This window comes from Haliaeetus albicilla, chromosome 17, assembly GCF_947461875.1.
Source record: "Haliaeetus albicilla chromosome 17, bHalAlb1.1, whole genome shotgun sequence".
In the NCBI taxonomy this organism is placed as follows: Eukaryota; Metazoa; Chordata; class Aves; order Accipitriformes; family Accipitridae; genus Haliaeetus; species Haliaeetus albicilla.
Window position 1 is genome coordinate 7,055,035 of NC_091499.1, and position 17,520 is coordinate 7,072,554.

At 35.3% G+C, this 17,520-nt stretch overlaps 1 protein-coding gene across 5 annotated transcripts in view; it reads left to right on the forward strand.

The window, feature by feature from the left end:
• MYO6 (myosin VI) overlaps positions 1-17,520 on the forward strand; it is a 107,154-nt gene that overhangs the window by 36,280 nt on the left and 53,354 nt on the right. For all 5 annotated transcript variants that reach the window (XM_069804700.1, XM_069804699.1, XM_069804701.1 and 2 more), the window contains exons 4-10: positions 257-330; positions 2,431-2,560; positions 3,564-3,669; positions 5,581-5,636; positions 7,883-7,980; positions 9,786-9,950; positions 16,294-16,374. In XM_069804700.1, the coding sequence (XP_069660801.1) occupies positions 257-330; positions 2,431-2,560; positions 3,564-3,669; positions 5,581-5,636; positions 7,883-7,980; positions 9,786-9,950; positions 16,294-16,374 (710 nt within the window). The remainder of the gene's footprint in view (positions 1-256; positions 331-2,430; positions 2,561-3,563; positions 3,670-5,580; positions 5,637-7,882; positions 7,981-9,785; positions 9,951-16,293; positions 16,375-17,520) is intronic.

Genomic DNA, 17,520 nt, shown 5'->3' on the forward strand with positions numbered 1-17,520 from the left:
CTCCTGGAGTCTGACACTTTGTTGAGCAACTTTCTGTAACTCCAGTTGTACAGTAAAGAGCAGTTCTATGCTTTTTAAAGCGTATATTGAGTCAGCAGTTATGCCTCAACACAGTATAAAGAAATCATTGATAGGATTAAACTGTAAGGAAAGAGAGGGGAAGTAAAATTCTCCTTACTCCTAAGATTTAGTTTTTCAGCTGTACACCAAAGTAGTCCTGAGCTCTTAATGGTATACAATTGTCTTTTACTTGCAGGTTCCCTTATGTATTTAAATGAGGCCACTCTCCTTCACAATATCAAAGTTCGGTACAGTAAGGACAGAATTTATGTAAGTATTACGTGTCATGACAACCAGTCTAATGATAGATGTCCTTTCAAATAATCAACAAAATAAGCGTTTCCAATTCTGTTTTTTCCTATAACAGAAACTAAACAGAAGTGGTAACATTGGAAGGTTAGGAGGTTTTAGGCCGCCTTTTTTTTTTTTTTTTTTCCTTTCCATCTTATACCTTGTTTGAGATCTGAATCACATTAATCACATTAATATTAGCTGATTTCTACCAGGCAGAGCAGTAGATTTTTCTCTAGGTGACTGTTCATGTGCAACCATAGCACAACATTGTATCACAAAGGTCTGTTCCTTCAGGTAACTTAGTTTGCCAGTAGAGTACCTGTTAACAAAGATGGTTTTCTTTCTTCATTATTTTTGAACGAAGCAAACAGGTGCCGTCTTTGACACCTCCTAGCTCAGATGTCCATCTTAATCTTTTATATTGCTATCAAATTGCCTAATTGTAGTTAATGAATTCTGACTAAATTACATTTTGTCCTTGCCATCTGCCCGGACACTGACAGCTGTGAAATAGTAGAAAGATAACAGTTTCTTTCTTCCTTGTTTTTTTTTCCTAATAGAAAGCTGGCTAGTGATAATATGAAACAGTTCTACATATTTTCTAAGTGTCTGTGTAAAAATAATCAACTTTTGTGTTAGCATACTGTTCTAAAATTAATTGGAGTTAAAACCTTTATATATATGTATATATACATAAAGAAAGTATAGTTGTTTTCCTTTGTTGCAGTTAATTTTACTAGCTATAAATTCTTTATGGCTCAAGAACAAACACCAGCTTTAAAATAAATAAATAAAAAAGGCCATTTGAACACTGTTCTGGAAAAATAATAATTAAAAAAAAAGGCAAGCAAAAAAACCTCAAAGGAAGTAAAATTCTAAAACTGAACTGGTTATGAGGTAGGGTAGTATTTAGCTTCATAAAGCCTTTCTTTATTTTAAACAAATACTACTAATATGTTGTCTTGAGCAGGTGTATTTTCAGGGGGGAGGGGAGGGGTGAGGAAGGTTTGATTTATATTTTAACTACCTTTCCCTTGTAACTTTAAGATACAGTTTGAACCAACAAATTCTTTTTGCTTTTTGTTTAATGCTAGTTAACAGTATTTGTCTTGTCACTAAAACTAATGTTAGTTCTTGCAGCTCTTGAAGAATTCTGTGCATATGTTTTCCTTCAGTGAAATAAGTGTTGAAAATAGAAACATCTAAAAAAATTCATATATTGTGTTTGATCCAGCCTTCTATCAACATACCATGATAGTGTCCAAATTTCTGTTGTCTAGGGATATGCTTAGTAACAACAAGCATTTCAAGCTGAAGGTTTATCTGCTTTTCTTCAGACCTTTTCCTGAAAATCTTTTTTTCTGTGATTCAGGCATCTGTTCTTCCTTGCATGTAATCTGGCCATTATAACCAAGCTATGAAAGGTGGTTTTTTTTCAGAAACCTTAAAAAACTTATCTTCAGTCTTCCTTATCCTATGGAAAGGTAAAAAGCAGTCTGGGTTTGAGATTCTTCTCAAATTCCTTCTCTGTGAGAGTACAGTTGCATTCTGTATTTCTCACTGTGGAAGCAGCCATAGCTAATTTCTCTCGGCTGAATGCTTTTATTGCCTGGTTTGAGCGCGTTTCCAGGCAGGATTCTGTCAGTCCTTCCTGCTGAGTTGCTTCCGTTAGATACTGAAAAATTGTTGTCCTCACTGGAGGAGAGTGCATTATGCTAGCCAGGAGCTTAGTTTATTCACTTTTGACGAGGAGGTTGTGGTGTCTCATCCTTGATCCAGTAACTCGGACAATAGGAAATAATTTAAAAGGAGATTGGGTGAAAGGTCAAATTCAGGACATGCTCCACAGCTCAGTGGCTAGGAAATTCTCCTGAGAAGTGCTTTTTCATAGAAGTCCTGAGAAGGTAATTAGAGGAACTCTGAAAACGTATCCGTTCTTGTATCTGCATTAACTGGAGAGAACTCTAAATGTAATTGTTATACTTAGGCTATGGTCTTCAATAGTAATAGAAAATTGCTGTTAACGATTTGGTTGGATACCAGCTAATAGTTTTCTGTTAATTGTTATTTTCACAGACCTATGTAGCCAACATTCTTATTGCAGTGAATCCGTATTTTGATATACCTAAGTTTTATTCTTCAGATACTATTAAAAAGTACCAGGGTAGATCACTTGGAACGTTGCCACCACATGTTTTTGCTATTGGTATGTATTGAGTCTGTATTTGTCTTTTACAAAACAAACATTAAATACTTTGCAGTTACACACAAAATGCCACCTGTAACTAATTAATTTGCTTTTAACTGTTATAAATTAAAACCACTCATTGCTAAAATTGCAAAACCTCTCATCCTTGATATGCAGTTTGGAGAACTTGGAAATTAGCAACCCTAGCAACCCTGTTGCTATTATTCTGTACCTCCACTGTTTTATGTCTAAGCAGTTTAAATATAATTTACAACCATTAAAAAAAATAAAGTTCAGATTTTAAAAGTGAAGAATGACATAATTATGATTGGCACTGTCTTTCAGTGTGGTGATTTCCTTTGCCTTTTATTGCGTTGCCAGATCACATGCACTGTTTCTTTTTATATGCTTGTGTTACAGGCAGAAAGTACATTTAAATGTTATTTACGGGATATACCTGATTTCAGTCACTTTGTTTAAGAAAAAAAAAAAATTGGAAACTACAAATCAACCTTTGACTTATTAAAAGCCTTCTCACCGTGTTGCATTATTTTTTGTAATCAAAAGTATAAATAGCTGGGGTTTTAGTACCTTTTGCATAACAAGAAAACTACCCATGTTTTTCCAAGTTTCCTTGTCTCAGATATTACAAAGCGCAACTGAAAGTTTCTCTTTAAAGGACACATTAAAGTAATATTGGTTACAATTTTGTAAATACATTTAATTCAAGAGATTTAGTTCTAGGTGGTGGGTTTTGTTTTATTTTGTCCTGGATATAGTTGAGTAGCTCTTTGTTTTGAAAGACTTTAAGCTCTTACATGTCAGTGTTTGAGGGTGAGCAACTATAATATGATCTAAAGCGAAACAGACTTCAATAAGTTGTGATGCCCTCAATTGTAAAGATTTACTTTTTTATTCCTGAAAATGTTACATTTTAATTTTCGTATTGTAGCTTGACTTTATACTTGCAACTCTCCTGAATATTAATTTTTGTCATGTTTACTGTATTCTTCTTTTTAAGCTGATAAAGCATTCCGTGACATGAAAGTGCTCAAGATGAGTCAGTCCATCATAGTCTCTGGAGAATCAGGAGCTGGCAAGACAGAAAACACTAAATTTGTTTTGAGGTTTGTGCTTTTGGACTAAAGTTATTCACTGAATTTCTTGTGTTGATGCGTTTGGTTGACATACAGACAGAGCAAATTGTAAAGTAATCAGTAGGTTTAAGCCACAATTCAGTAAGATACTTCTACGTACACTTTCATACAAGAAATTCATGGGGTTAAACTTAAATGCTGACATGGTAACATATGGAAATGGCTATATATTCACAGAAACCTTAACTCGGTTGTAGTGACATCATGTAGTAGTTATGGTTTATGATGCAGTCATTATGGTATTGCACATCTGGTATTGTGGTACATAAAAACGTAACTAGGCATTTTAACTGTGTCTTGCAAGACACTGTTGGTTTTGCCATAAATGTGCATTTCTGTGTTTTCCTTGTCTTTGTTTCTTTAGTTTGCTTAAGCATCCAGGGTTTTTAACTCTTGACTTTGAGGTCACTGCAGAGATTCTGTAATATACTTTACCCTAATTTATAGAATAAGATTGAATAATGGGTTTTATTTATTTATTGATGTTCACGTATGACCAATACTAAATCAAGCATATTAAACTACATGGAGGTCATTTTGCTGATATATATCAGCCTTGCTTCCTTTTATATTATTTGAACGTTTTTGACCATATTTGCTTTATACTGTAGCAGCTTTATATCACTCTGGAACAACTGTAACTGGAAAGCACTGCTCCATTAAATTCATTTATATCATAGATGGCCTGATTATCCAGGGAAGCGTGGTGCAGGCAGTGTGAATATGCTCCCTTCCCTGTCTTGTCCTTGTTTCCCAGTATAAATCTTTAATTCCCTTTTCCCTGACATCATGTATTCTCTAATATGTATGTACAGCAGCGGTATTATCTTCCACATCCCATGAGAATTGTCATAGCTGTCTGTCCTTCATACTGCTCTTCTCTGCCCCTGTGCAACCTTTAACAGATAGCTATAAGAATTACTGCAAGATGCTGGTAATGATTTTTACAGGGGACATCCTAACTTTGATCCTGATAAGAGTAAAAAAAAGATGGCAGGCACTGGGAGAGCATCTCCTGAAGAATGCTCTCAAAGGAGGTTATTCTTCTGCTTCATGGCAAAGGAAGTTCTGATTACGTGGCAGACAAATATTGCTGCTGCTACTTCTCCCCACCACTCGCCCCCATGAAGTCCGTGTACAAAACATTGAGTTTTAAAAGCAGGAAGGTTTTTCATTTGTGTGATCAGAAAGCAAAAGGTACTAATACAGCTCTGTTAGTGCCCCTAAATTTTTTTTGGAAGGCCCCATTTTCAGGAACTGTTTTTAACTTGTCCCAGATTTACTTGTGAATTTCCAGAAAGCATGCCCTGTGCGCAGGGGAAAAAAAAAAAAAAAAGCAAGCTGCAACTTAGGAGCAAGTATGTTACAGATTTATTTTCAAAGTCTTTCTTCAGTTGCTAAGTTGAATCTTACCTTGATTATGCACCTGCAATTTCCTATCTCACTGTCTCCATGTGGGATTTTTATTAACACCGAGAGTTACAAACACAGAAGCTGTATGCATGGAAACAGTATTTAATTCAGGAAATAAATATGAAACCTTATGCATTTACTAAGGTTATTAATAAATACAGATAGTACAGTAATAGTTTCATTATATTTGTATAAAAGTGTAATTTCCATATGCACATCTAGAAGAAATTTCTAGCGTGTCTTGAAGTACTGAAAAAAATCTGAAGTCTGCAAAAATATTTTTGTTTTAACAAAAAAGAAAAGTCAAACTGCATTTATTTTAAAAGATATAGGTATTTGGAACTTGTAAGAAATATGCTTTCCCTTTAGTAAATGGTTAGTAAGTATGGTACAGAGTCATGCAAAATCCTGTTGAATTGAGGCAACCTGACACATGAAAGATACTGATATTTTTATCTTGCTTTACAGGTATTTGACAGAATCCTATGGCACTGGCCAAGATATTGATGATAGAATTGTAGAAGGTATTGAATTTTCTTTAACTGAATTAAAATGCTGATGGTTTAATTTTTATTTATGTATTTATTTATTCAATTTTGAAATGTCAATCAACAGTAACTAAATAAAAGCTAGGATGGAGATACTATCAGACTTCCTAGGGCATCATTTACTAGTAGTTTACCTTGATCCTAAATTCTGAAAACATAATCTTTATTTGTGATTCACTTTATTTTTATTTAGTATAGTGTCACAGTCCTTGATCTAGAAAATGTTTCAGTGTGTGTTTGAGTTGAACTTCACACATGTGTACCCAAGATTGGATTTTATGCTGTATGAAATCTGCAAGGACAAGGTTATGTTCTCATTACTATCTGTTTGTACCAGGAAAGAGTAATCCCTCCTCCTCACCATAAAGTTCTGAAAGTCAGGTAAAGCAGGGAAGTTATTTTAAATTAAGTTTCTAGGTAATTTTTCTGTTAGGTCTTTTTTGTCAGAAAGCACATAATTAGGATTGACGCTTTCATTGTGTCTATCTTTATAATAGGCTCCCAAACTCAGAAGAGACTGCGTTGATCATCCAGTTGAGCCTCTTTAATGTTGCATGCACTTGCTAATTGAACAGAAAATAACGTTTTGAGAAAATATAAATATCTCAAAAAAAACCAACCCTCAGCCAATCTAATATGCCTAGATATATCAGTTTTAGTCTTCTATAGCATATAGTAGATTTATTTTGGAATTTCATTACTCTCTGTCTTTTTCTTAAACCAAGAATTTTTACTTTTGCTTTAAATTTTCTGTTTTCCAATTCAAGCCACTGGATCATTCTACTGGAACTACTGCAGGCTTTAATCTCTTGTTGCTGTAGGTTTGCTTAAACCAATTCCTTAGTGAAATCCACTGTGTGCTAAAGGAACTCGGAAAGTGGCCAGGAGTTTGATAATGCCTGACACAGTATGCCATAAAATTAATTGGTACTTGTAGGTATTCTTAGAAAAGCTTGGGGGTTTTAATCTAAACCAGCATCTGATGCATGAATTTTGAAGTTTTTTAGGCACAATTTTAATGAGCATGCTTACAGCATATGTATTACTAGAGGAACCTTTAACCTATCTGAAAGACCTCTTGCAATTTGTTTTTATTCATAATATTTTCTTCAAAACTGTTAATATTATGTAGAATACCTGAATAGCTATCAAAGATCTCTTAAGAAGTCAGTTTTGAAAGTCAGATTTGCATTTTCATAAGCTGTAAGTATTAAAAAAATGAAAACCTAGCCAAACCCGAAAAGGTAATGCTGATGTTGTCCTACTAAATCATGCATTATCATCTATAATTTATCCAATCATTGTAGTTATTCCTTCATTCTTTAATTTTTGTAGGACCAGATTTGTAGATGGCTGTCAGTGGAGTTTAAATCTGAGTTTCTGCTCGCTTAGTTTCCAATGCATATTTTTTTAGCTAAAAGCTTTAAAAGATCTTGCACATATTTTCAGTGTTTTATTGTTACTGTGATTCAGTAAATCGGTTTTCTTTGATCTTCAGAGCTAGTAAATGCAGTCTTTCAGAGGCCTTGTATTTCATAACTACTAGGCATTTTCAGACTGCTTAAACTGTGCATGATGTGTAGAGAGAGATATATATATGTACATGCTTTAGATTGCTGCCACTCTTTCTTTATGTGTTTTAAGGCACTTGAAAACTGCAGCTGGTAAAAAATAAAATCACTCAATCACTTAATTGACCTAATTTGAAAAGGCATTTTTAATTTGTTTTTGAAATCAACACACTCTTCTAATACATTTTTTTTAATTCCCTAATCAATCTAACATGCTGCATGCATGACATTTAAGTGGCACTTTTGTCTGTGGGATAAGTGGGTAGTTTAGATTTTATGAGTAACAACTCATTGGGAAGTGTCAAATTGTGTGTTGTGTCATATAGTTTATGTATCAGTTATTTACCTACTTGCTATAGACGAATATCACTGAATAATTTTCAGTGCTTGTCTCTGAATTTCTTACAGTATCTATTCAAATACTTTGCAATGTTATGTGATATTTAAGTACTTCATTGTAAGTTCCACCACAGTATATCCAGTACAATTTGCAAAACTGATTATTCCTAATAGCTAATATTTTTCTTTTAATTTTCAAACCTTACGCCCAATAAGTTCACTGAATAATTAGTATGTATTTGTTCTCTCTTTCTTTTTGGTAGTTTATTGATCAAATTTTAACACTTTAAAATTTTTAATTTTTTTAAACAGCAAATCCCCTATTAGAAGCCTTTGGAAACGCAAAGACTGTTCGCAACAACAACAGCAGTCGTTTTGGGAAATTTGTAGAAATTCACTTCAATGAAAAGGTACTGGAATTTTGATCCAGATAACCAGTGTTGATTTTTTTGCCATAAAATGGTAGTGCTAGAGTGGAAGTAGGCTGAATAGACTTATTTATCTTGCACCAAATAGCTACTGTCCTGCTTTACAGATATGATTTGTATTCTATCACCTGGAAAGGAGAACCAAAGCCACACATTACTGTGTCATTACTGGAAGATGGTGGGTCAAGTCAGTAGGAAAATTGCTTCCATGCACAAAAGAATAAAAATTGTTCCCTTCATTGAAAAAAGGCATGTCTAAAGAATAACTTACTTGCTCTTAAGTATTTATGCATTTCCTTAATGTACAAATAAGTGTGAGTTGCATATTAGATATAAACAGATATAAATGTATTTTAATACTTTAAATGAATTATTGATGGTTTTATGTATTTGTATAAAATTTGGGGACCTCACATTACTATTATGTATGTGACAGGAGTCAGGGATTTTTTTTTTTTTTTTTCAGAAGTACTATTCACTGCGTAGCTTATGAAAAATGTTCCTTGTTTGGGTGTAGTTTTGCTTGGATAGCGTATGCATACACACATTCCACAATTAAGGATGACTGTATAGCTGTCCAGCATGTCCAAGTTCAAGACTTTTGTCGACGATTCTTGTAGAGATTATGTATGTGCCTCCTCATCTTTCTGATTGAGGACATAAACAAATTCTTGCAGTTCTTTCCTGCAGAGTTTAAGCTTATCATCTGGTCTTGAGCTTGTGGTCTTCTCCTAAGTTTTCATCCCTCAGTTTTGTAACTAAACTTCAGATCTTTGGTTAATAGTTTAGATAGTAAAAAGCTAAATTCTTTTAAGGGAGAGGGACTTTATCTGCTGGTCAAGTTCATGTTAATAAACTTATGGAAAGGACCCAAATTTCTACTTGGAATGATGCATTCATGACCTGTCAACTTACCTGTCAACACTTAAATGGTGTTTCAGATTAATTGCTTCAGCTGAAGCAAATAGCACTCAAAGTATCTTCAGAAACTGCTTAAAAGCCTGTTTTGGCTTTCCAGGGCAAGATCAGCCTGTTTACTTGAGCCCCTTTTTTACAAGACTATATACTTCACAAGACTTCACTTCATGGTGACCTTATTAGGTCTGATTTCTCAAAGAAATATAAGTACAGACTGGGGCCTCCTGAATGACTGCATTAGTCAGTAAGCCCTCCTTACTTGCTGTAAGGGCCATAAGCTCAGGAATTTCCTTACTATTAAGATTTGTTTAGACACAAGGAATTTTACCATAGGCCAGATAATAAATGGCTTTCGAAATTTCTGTCAGACTTCCATCTCATAAAAGAAGTGCAAGTGTTTGAAACAAAATGTTTTCTCGTAATTAGTCTGCCTAAGATGTTGCCCAAATATGTATTCTTTAATTTTAACCCTTCCTTCTCCTTTGCAAGAGTCTCAGTGAAATGCAACTAGAGAAGCTTGTAGTAGCCCAGTAATGGCACTTACTGCCGTCCAAAAAGTGTAAGGATGGCTGTAGCAATGCTTCTTGCAGGAACTACTGGAATTCTACCAAGGATTTATGCTTGTTGGGGTGAAGCAGGCCCTTCTTTTAAGAGGAATCTGTGTATATGCAATACATGAGCTGAGGGGAGAAGTTATGGTAAAGGCACTGTTTTCTATGCTCAGTATGTGTTAGGTGTAGATATATTTTAACCTTTGGAGCAGTGTCCGTTGAGCGAGCCATGATCAGACAAATGTAAATTGGAAACTTCTGAATCTCAAATAATCCAAAAAATATTCAGATAATCAGAAAAATATTTTTTTCTCCTAGAACTCGGTGGTTGGTGGATTTGTATCACATTACCTTCTGGAGAAATCTAGGATCTGTGTGCAAGGCAAAGAAGAGAGGAATTACCATATCTTTTACAGGCTTTGTGCTGGTGCTCCAGAAGACATTAGAGAAAAACTGTACCTAAGCTCTCCTGACAACTTCAGGGTGAGTATCAGAGTCAGTGTTTGTAAAGCTTCTCATATTGCCATACATGGATTTTTCATATAGGTCTTAAAATCTGTATTTATTATCTTTGACAGACTCTTTCCCATTACAAAAATCAGAAGTTTTTTTTTGTTAAATCTATTTGAATCTGAAATAAAGCTGCCTGTCATTTTTCCTTATTGGAAGATTTCCTATACTTTTTCTCTATGTCTTAAAATTGAGGAATCTTTGCTTTTTCCAAAAAAATCCTGTTGCATACCCAGCGGGTAGCAATGTTGTTATGGGATCTTCTAGAGGTGTGAAGGGTGAATTTCTTGGTGGTAGTCTAACTGTTCTGTGGGTAACTCATCTTTTAAGTCCTGAAAACTGCATTTATTTCTTCCTATTCCAACCATGTGTTTAGGAGGACATAGGATTTGTCCCACGATTCTCTCTCTTAAATTATTCTTCCCTTACGCTTCGCACCGAGGATCGGACCACTGTGACAAGGTGGTTGTGTGTGGTGGTTTAACCCTGGCCAGCAACTAAGCACCACACAGCTGCTCACTCACTTCCCCCCCCCCCAGTGGGGAAAAAGGTAAAACTTGGTTGAGATAAGAACCATTTAATAGAACAGAAAGGAAGAAATGAGTAATTATAATAATAACAATAATAAATGACAATAATAGTAATAAAAGAATTGGGATACATAAAACAAGTGATGCACAATGCAGTTGCTCACCACCCGCTGACCGATGCCCAGTTAGTTCCTGAGCAGCGATCCACCCCCCACAGGCCAACTCCCCCCCAGTTTATATATTGGGCATGATATCACATGGTATGGAATATCCCTTTGGACGGTTTGGGTCAGCTGTCCTGGCTGTGTCCCCTCCCAACTCCTTGTGCCCCTCCAGCCTTCTTGCTGGCTGGGCATGAGAAGCTGAAAAATCCTTGACTTAGTCTAAACACCACTCAGCAACAACTGAAAACATCAGTGTGTTATCACCATTCTTCTCATACTGAACCCAAAACATAACACTGTACCAGCTACTAGAAAGATAATTAACTCTATCCCAGCCGAAACCAAGACATTGTGCTTCTCTGTTCCAGTCCACATGTTTTCACATCACTTGTCTTTTCTACTCTGTTGCACCTTGTTCCTATCACACCATACTCATTTGTACTGTTCCAGTTTTGAGTCTCTCCTGTTCCTCTCATCATTCTCCTCTGTCATTCTTGTTCACTCCATGTTACACGATAACACTCATCAGTCCCTTTCAGGTGAAAGGTCCCCCTTTTATGTCTGATTGACCCGAAGCCCATGCTCAGCTCTTCCTGCCAAGATTACTTCTATTTATTAAACATGATCCTCCCTCTTAGGTTTTTCTTCACCTGATTTATTTTTTCGTGTGGGCTACTTACTATTTCTGAGTTTTGGCTATCTTTCCACAACCTGTTACTGGTCCAGTCAGTCAAGTAATGGAGAAGCCAATAAAATACACATAAAATCAGTGCTGAATGTAATACTCCTAACTATACCTAAATGAAAGTGAACTTAAAATAAATAGAGGGGAAGTAAGACTCGAATCATTGTGCATACTTCTTTAAAAATGTTAGGTTAATGTTCAGTGGCAGGGAGAAAGCAGAGTAGAATTTTAGGAGTTGTTAGGAAAGGAAGGGAGAATGAAATAGTGAGTTATGCTGCAATGTACATCCATATTTGTAAATAGCATACACAGTGGTGTCATCCCAACTCAGAAAGGAACATAAAATCCTTGGGTGAAGCAGAGGTCATGGTTGAATACAAGCAATTGGATAGTGTGGGCCCTTTAATTCTATCCAGTGTGCCTGTTTTTATGACTTCTGATTTGTTTACTGCCTTCCCTTCTTCTCCCCATGCTTTATTTTTAGGGGTTTTGCCCTTTTCTGAGTTTATGTGGTTTCTCCTGATTAACCCTGATTCTGTGTTATGTTTCTAGTAGCTATCCCACAAACAGGCTGGCTTTCTGTCCTACCATTATGTTCTTGCATTCTTTTCCTCCCATTTTTCCACTGAGCAGTTTTACTACTTCAGTTTAACTGTTAACTTTTTCCTCCAGCTTTCCTTCTTTCTCCTGCCCTTCTCTATGTTCAGATTTCATTGAATTGTTTTCAGAAATGATTGACAAATAACGTGACATTTCCTTTTGCTTTCTTTCCTTTCCTGTGAGTCAAAATTTTTTCTCTATTTTGTTTTCTGTTTGCCTGAGGGACTCCAACCCCATTTCCCTTATTTTTAAATTCTCTTTTAATTTCTCAGTGGTTAAATCTCAATTACTGCAGTCATTTTTTTTTCTTGAGGAACGAATATTATTGAACTCTCATCCAACCAGTGCACCTTTACCGATACAGCTGTTTCTCATTGTTTTCCTGATTGTCCCTTCTCTTTCCCTTCAAAGCAAGCTTTTGCTGTCCCTTTCAAGGCCCTTCTAAGCCTATTCACGTCTTACACTGTTATCACCATTTTACTAGTAAGGTGAAGACTTTTGCCTTCACTCATTTATTCCTGCTATTTAATTATGTATAAATATATCGGTAGGTTTTTGGTTAGTTTTGTTTTTCTTTTCCTTTTGCCAATCACATTTGAACTGTAAATGCCTACAAATATCACCATGTGCTTTGTTGACCTCCACTGAAAAGAAAAATATTGGCAAATCAGATCTTATTGGTAAATACTGGTCAGTTGTTTGCTTGTGTTCTGTCATTTGTCTCCACTGTCTCTTGGCTTATGCCTGGCTTGGAATCTCATGGAAGCAGAATTTTGTGTATCTCTAAAATACACGGACCAAATCCCTGCTGTGGGTTCGAAAGGCTTTTGTAACACAACCCTGGAAAGCACGTACAACTACAAGGATATAAATTAATTGACTCTCATCTTTTTAGACTTCCTTGATCTTAAACGGGGTGAGGAGCACCGCTAACAAAGAATTACATTACTGTGTTAATAGTTTTCTTTGTTGGTGTGTCTTCCTACTTGGTTTTCAGCAGAGAGCTAGAAGGCTTAAAGATACAAAGCTCCTACTAGTTTTATGCAAAGCAGTGCTTGCATAGGTGACACTTAAATTAGTGCACTCGGTGTAGGGAAGGTGGGTGGACACTGGTGACAGAACATGTTGCTGCTGCCTCTTGGCTTGGCCAAGTCAGTCTGCTTAGTGATGAGCCAGGAAGCGGGCACAGAGCTGCAGTTCATGTCGTGCACATCATACATTTGTACTGTGGTGTCTAGATGATTTTGCTCCCTAAAAGCCACAGCAGTATTTTAGGAAAAGTTTTCTTAATTCCTCAAAGGTGTTCCTAGGGGCCTTTATAGACCTTATATTCTTTCTGTAAATATTTAGTTTGTATCTTCTTATAGTTCATCTATTTGTACTCCATTGTGCGATGGAAACTTGATCAGATACTTATTAAGAAGGAATTGCTTCTGTTCTGTAGAAGGAGAGCTTTTCTTTTGAAACACCCAACAAACACAATACTTAAAAAAAAAAAAACCCAAACCAGAAAACCAAAAAAACCCAGCACCATTTATTTTCATATCATATGGAGCTAGTTTTCAAAACTTTCTTCTTTACTGTGCAGTTATTCTATGCAATATTCTCATGTATGTTTTAAAGCTAAACTCTTGAACAAATTTTCAAATATATACTTTCATTGTGCAGCCACTTTTCCATTAAAACTTATTTCTTGTAGTTAATAGATTTTTAATTCTGGAACTGAATATGCTGCGTGCCCACTCTTGGGGATTTTTTTTTAATCAAAAACTCTGCTCATGAGAGCACACAAGGTTGTAGATGTCAAGGTCAGAATTATAACCTGCTTAAAATCAGGTTGGTGCAGTATAGTACTGAACAGCCCGAGTGCCTTCACAGAAGGCACTCGCTGGCCTGTTTCAATTATAAAGAGTTTACAGTCACACCAGCCTCATCACACCCTGACATAATTTTTTTGACTTCTGCTAAATTTGCAGCAGGTACTTTCATTTCCATTAAGAATGTTTATTGCTTTACCATAAGTTAGTATATGAATCCTGAGTTCCTTGCTGCATGTGAAAGATCCACTCTGCATGTTAACAATTCTGAAATATTTCATAATTTTTTTTCCCTTTTGACGTTAAAGTAGATTATCTTTAATTAAAAAAACAAACACCTTAGGATCATTTTCATCTTTGTATGTTTGTAAATTAATATAAATATACTTAAAGTTTATTAGTCATATTGCACTAAATTTTCATGAAGTATCTTTCATGAAGTAACTTCATAGGAAATTTTTAGGAAAAAAACCCAAAACAACTGTAAAAGGTTAATTTTCTTCCTAAATTTGTATTGCTTTTGTCAGGATTATTTTTTTCCCGTGTTCTTTGTTCTCATTTGCTGCTTTGGGTTTTATGATAAAATGGCTCCGAATAATCACACTTGTGTCACTTTTTTTACCAGGTTTTTTGTTAACTGTATGTCTGCTGGTTCAAATTTCATGGAAATACCATCTTTCAAGCTTCTAATAATAGACGGTGATATTATAGTAAGCAAGGTTTGATGATTGATCAGTGTTTTGATAGTAATGTTAATTTTTTGGACAAGAAAAACATTCAGGAAAAAAATAATACTCTTAAATTGGTTATTTAGAAAAGTCTATCCCTAAAGACACAGTTTTGCATTGGCTCTATTGTGCCACTTGTCTTCTGCATTGTAGTTTATCAAGTCAAAGTCCAAATTAGGGCTAGCTTGGGTCCTAACACTCAAGTGTGTTTTGCTCAATGCCTGGTTTCTCTTGAGCTGCACTCACTTGAAAATAGGACTATCTCAAATCTAAGGTAATTCTCATTTTTCACAGAAGTGAAACAATAATAAAAGACAAAGGATAACTTAATGCTCTTTTTTTCCCCCAGTAGGCTGGCTTCCCCTTGATTTAAGTGATCCCTTGTAATCTCCTCCCCATGCATTGTGAACCAAGGCAACTGCACTGGCTGCACCTGCCTGACCTGTTGTCTGGATTTCAGCAACGCTGATGGGGATTACCTCTCTGTTAGTTCATCCTTCCCCCGCAGTTCCCCTGGGGAAAAAAAAATAAATTACAATGGTATTTAGATGTTATATATGATAACCTCAAGCAGCGTATTTGTGTGCTTTAAAAATATAATTTCTCCTAGATTTAGTATGTAAATTTACTTGAGTTTTTAGCTTTCAAATGAAATGCGTTTTCTTGTGACTAGATGTCTCCTACACAGGTTATTATTGAATACCATGGTGGTTCACATTCTTAGCCTGTCAGATAAGTTTCCACACTCCCTTCTTGAAAAGTACAACATTTTTCACTTCCCATCCCCAGTTTCTGGGATCGTGTTACTAATACTCTAATACAGGGATATATGGTGTTTAAAATATGCTGGGCTTTGCATTCTTATTGGCTGATAAAAAATACTTTTTGATATTTTGTTGAACACCAAACTAACTTTGAACAGTGTTTCTTGTCACTTTGTTTTAATATTAAATTTGTCACCTAGTTTTCTTCTGCTGATAGAAATGCTTTGAAGAATATTTTATTTTCTAGAATTTTGTATATAAATTTTAGTCAAAATATAGAATTATCTGTGTTCACCTCGTTGAAAACATCTCCTTTGTTCACGGGCTAGAGCAAAGAATCAGTTCACTTCCTTTAGACAAAGGGCTCTGTCCAAGCTTTTGGACAGAGTTCTTACTTTCAGCTGAACGAATTAGAAAGAAAAAGCTGGCGATCTCAATTTGCTGGAAGTGTCAGTCATTATCTGAATGCCTGGTCTATTCCCTTTCCTATCCAACATGAGGTGGTTATCAGAAGCCAGATACTGAATTAGGCTTCTGCTTGTACCATGTTATAAGCTTTTAATACTCCTCAAGCTTTTTAATATGCTATGTCTCTTACTACCCATAGAAATATTTCACTGGTGAGGAAACAATTAGTAAAGTTTGGTATTACGCATAGGCCAGAAAATTTATTTTCGTGGTTCCTAATTTCGATTGTCTTTTCTGTAATCCCAGACTCCATTAATAGGTTTAGTAGAGTCAAACGTTAAGAAAACATTGTGGGACTTAACAAAATGAATATCCCACTGTGTCAAAAAGTATTTTAGTTGTCAAAATCAAGAAGCTTTCAACAGAAGTCTGTTACTGTTGCACCTCTGTAATTTTGTAGATGTAAATGAATACATTTTCAAGGAATGAATTCTGAATACCTACTGTGTTTTTGTTATCGTATGATTAAATCAAGCTATGTAGAACAAGCCTTAAATAAAAGCATATATCTTCCTTATTTCTTTCTTTAAGTATAAATTTCTACTTTTTTATTGTTACAGTATTTAAATCGAGGCTGTACCAGATACTTTGCTACCAAAGAAACAGACAAGCAGATTTTGCAAAATCGCAAGAGTCCTGAGGTATGTTTGTATCTTCAGTTAGTTTATATCATTAACTAATGCAGATAAGAGTTCAAAATTATGATTATGGTTTTACAGTGTGGAATGAAATGTTCATTTTACACATCTTTATAGGTCTAAATGGGTACTGTCAAAGCTGTTATATTCCAAACTCTGGTTTTCGAGTTCAGTCCTAGAAAAACATTTTAACATGCACCTTAAAATCCCAAATGGAACAGTATATAAAATTGTTTCCTTTTCATTCTTATTATAATACAACACTTAATGATGCAGCTTGTGTTCTGTGGAAAACAAAAATCTATCCAAGACTACTTGTAATTTTCTTTTTAAATCTTAGTACTGCAAGGAATAGGTCAGAAGCAGTAGTTTTTTCCAGAGCCATTTTTACTGTCTGGATTTTTGAAGTGATGTTCCAAACTGTTTTATAAAACATTAGTGCCACCTCACTTCCAGCACGAGTGTATCTGCCTCCCCAGTATACTGCATTCTTTATTGGTTTTTTGTTGTCCCCTTGCTATGAACTGTTACTTATGGCAGAGTATGGCAGTTTCTGGAAGAAAGTGTGAAACTTCAAAACACTTCTTTCCTCTTTCTCCATCTCTGTTTACATTTTTTAAAACTGGAATGACCAGAATTTGTAGCATTTAAACCTTTGAGCTTTTTCACATGAGGACATTAAAGAATTTAATCCAAATTAATAGTATATGTCAATTGGAAGTTGTTTAAACACTTCATTAAACTTCCACTCTGCTCTCTAATACAATTTTCATCTATTCATACCTAAAGTATAGCTGGAAGATATTTCAAATCTTAATCAAATCTGTACTTGTGATTCAGTAGCAGGGCAAGCTGCATATACATGTGGAAAAATACAAAGATAACTTCACTCGAGCTTCTCTCCCTCAATGGCCATGGCCATCTCTTATAGATTTGAGAACTTTGGCTTAAGCTTGTACGTAGCTTGTGGCTAGCTGTGAGAGATGGTATAGATACTTCCTCTGCTCAAGTCAACATTGTTAAGTCTACTCCTGGATTTCTAGTGTTTGTATGTTGTCATACTGAGCACATAATGCCAATTTCTTTTGCTTGAATGTAGGCTATTTTCTATAATCAGGGATGGTGGAGCGTGAGATACAGAAATGCTGA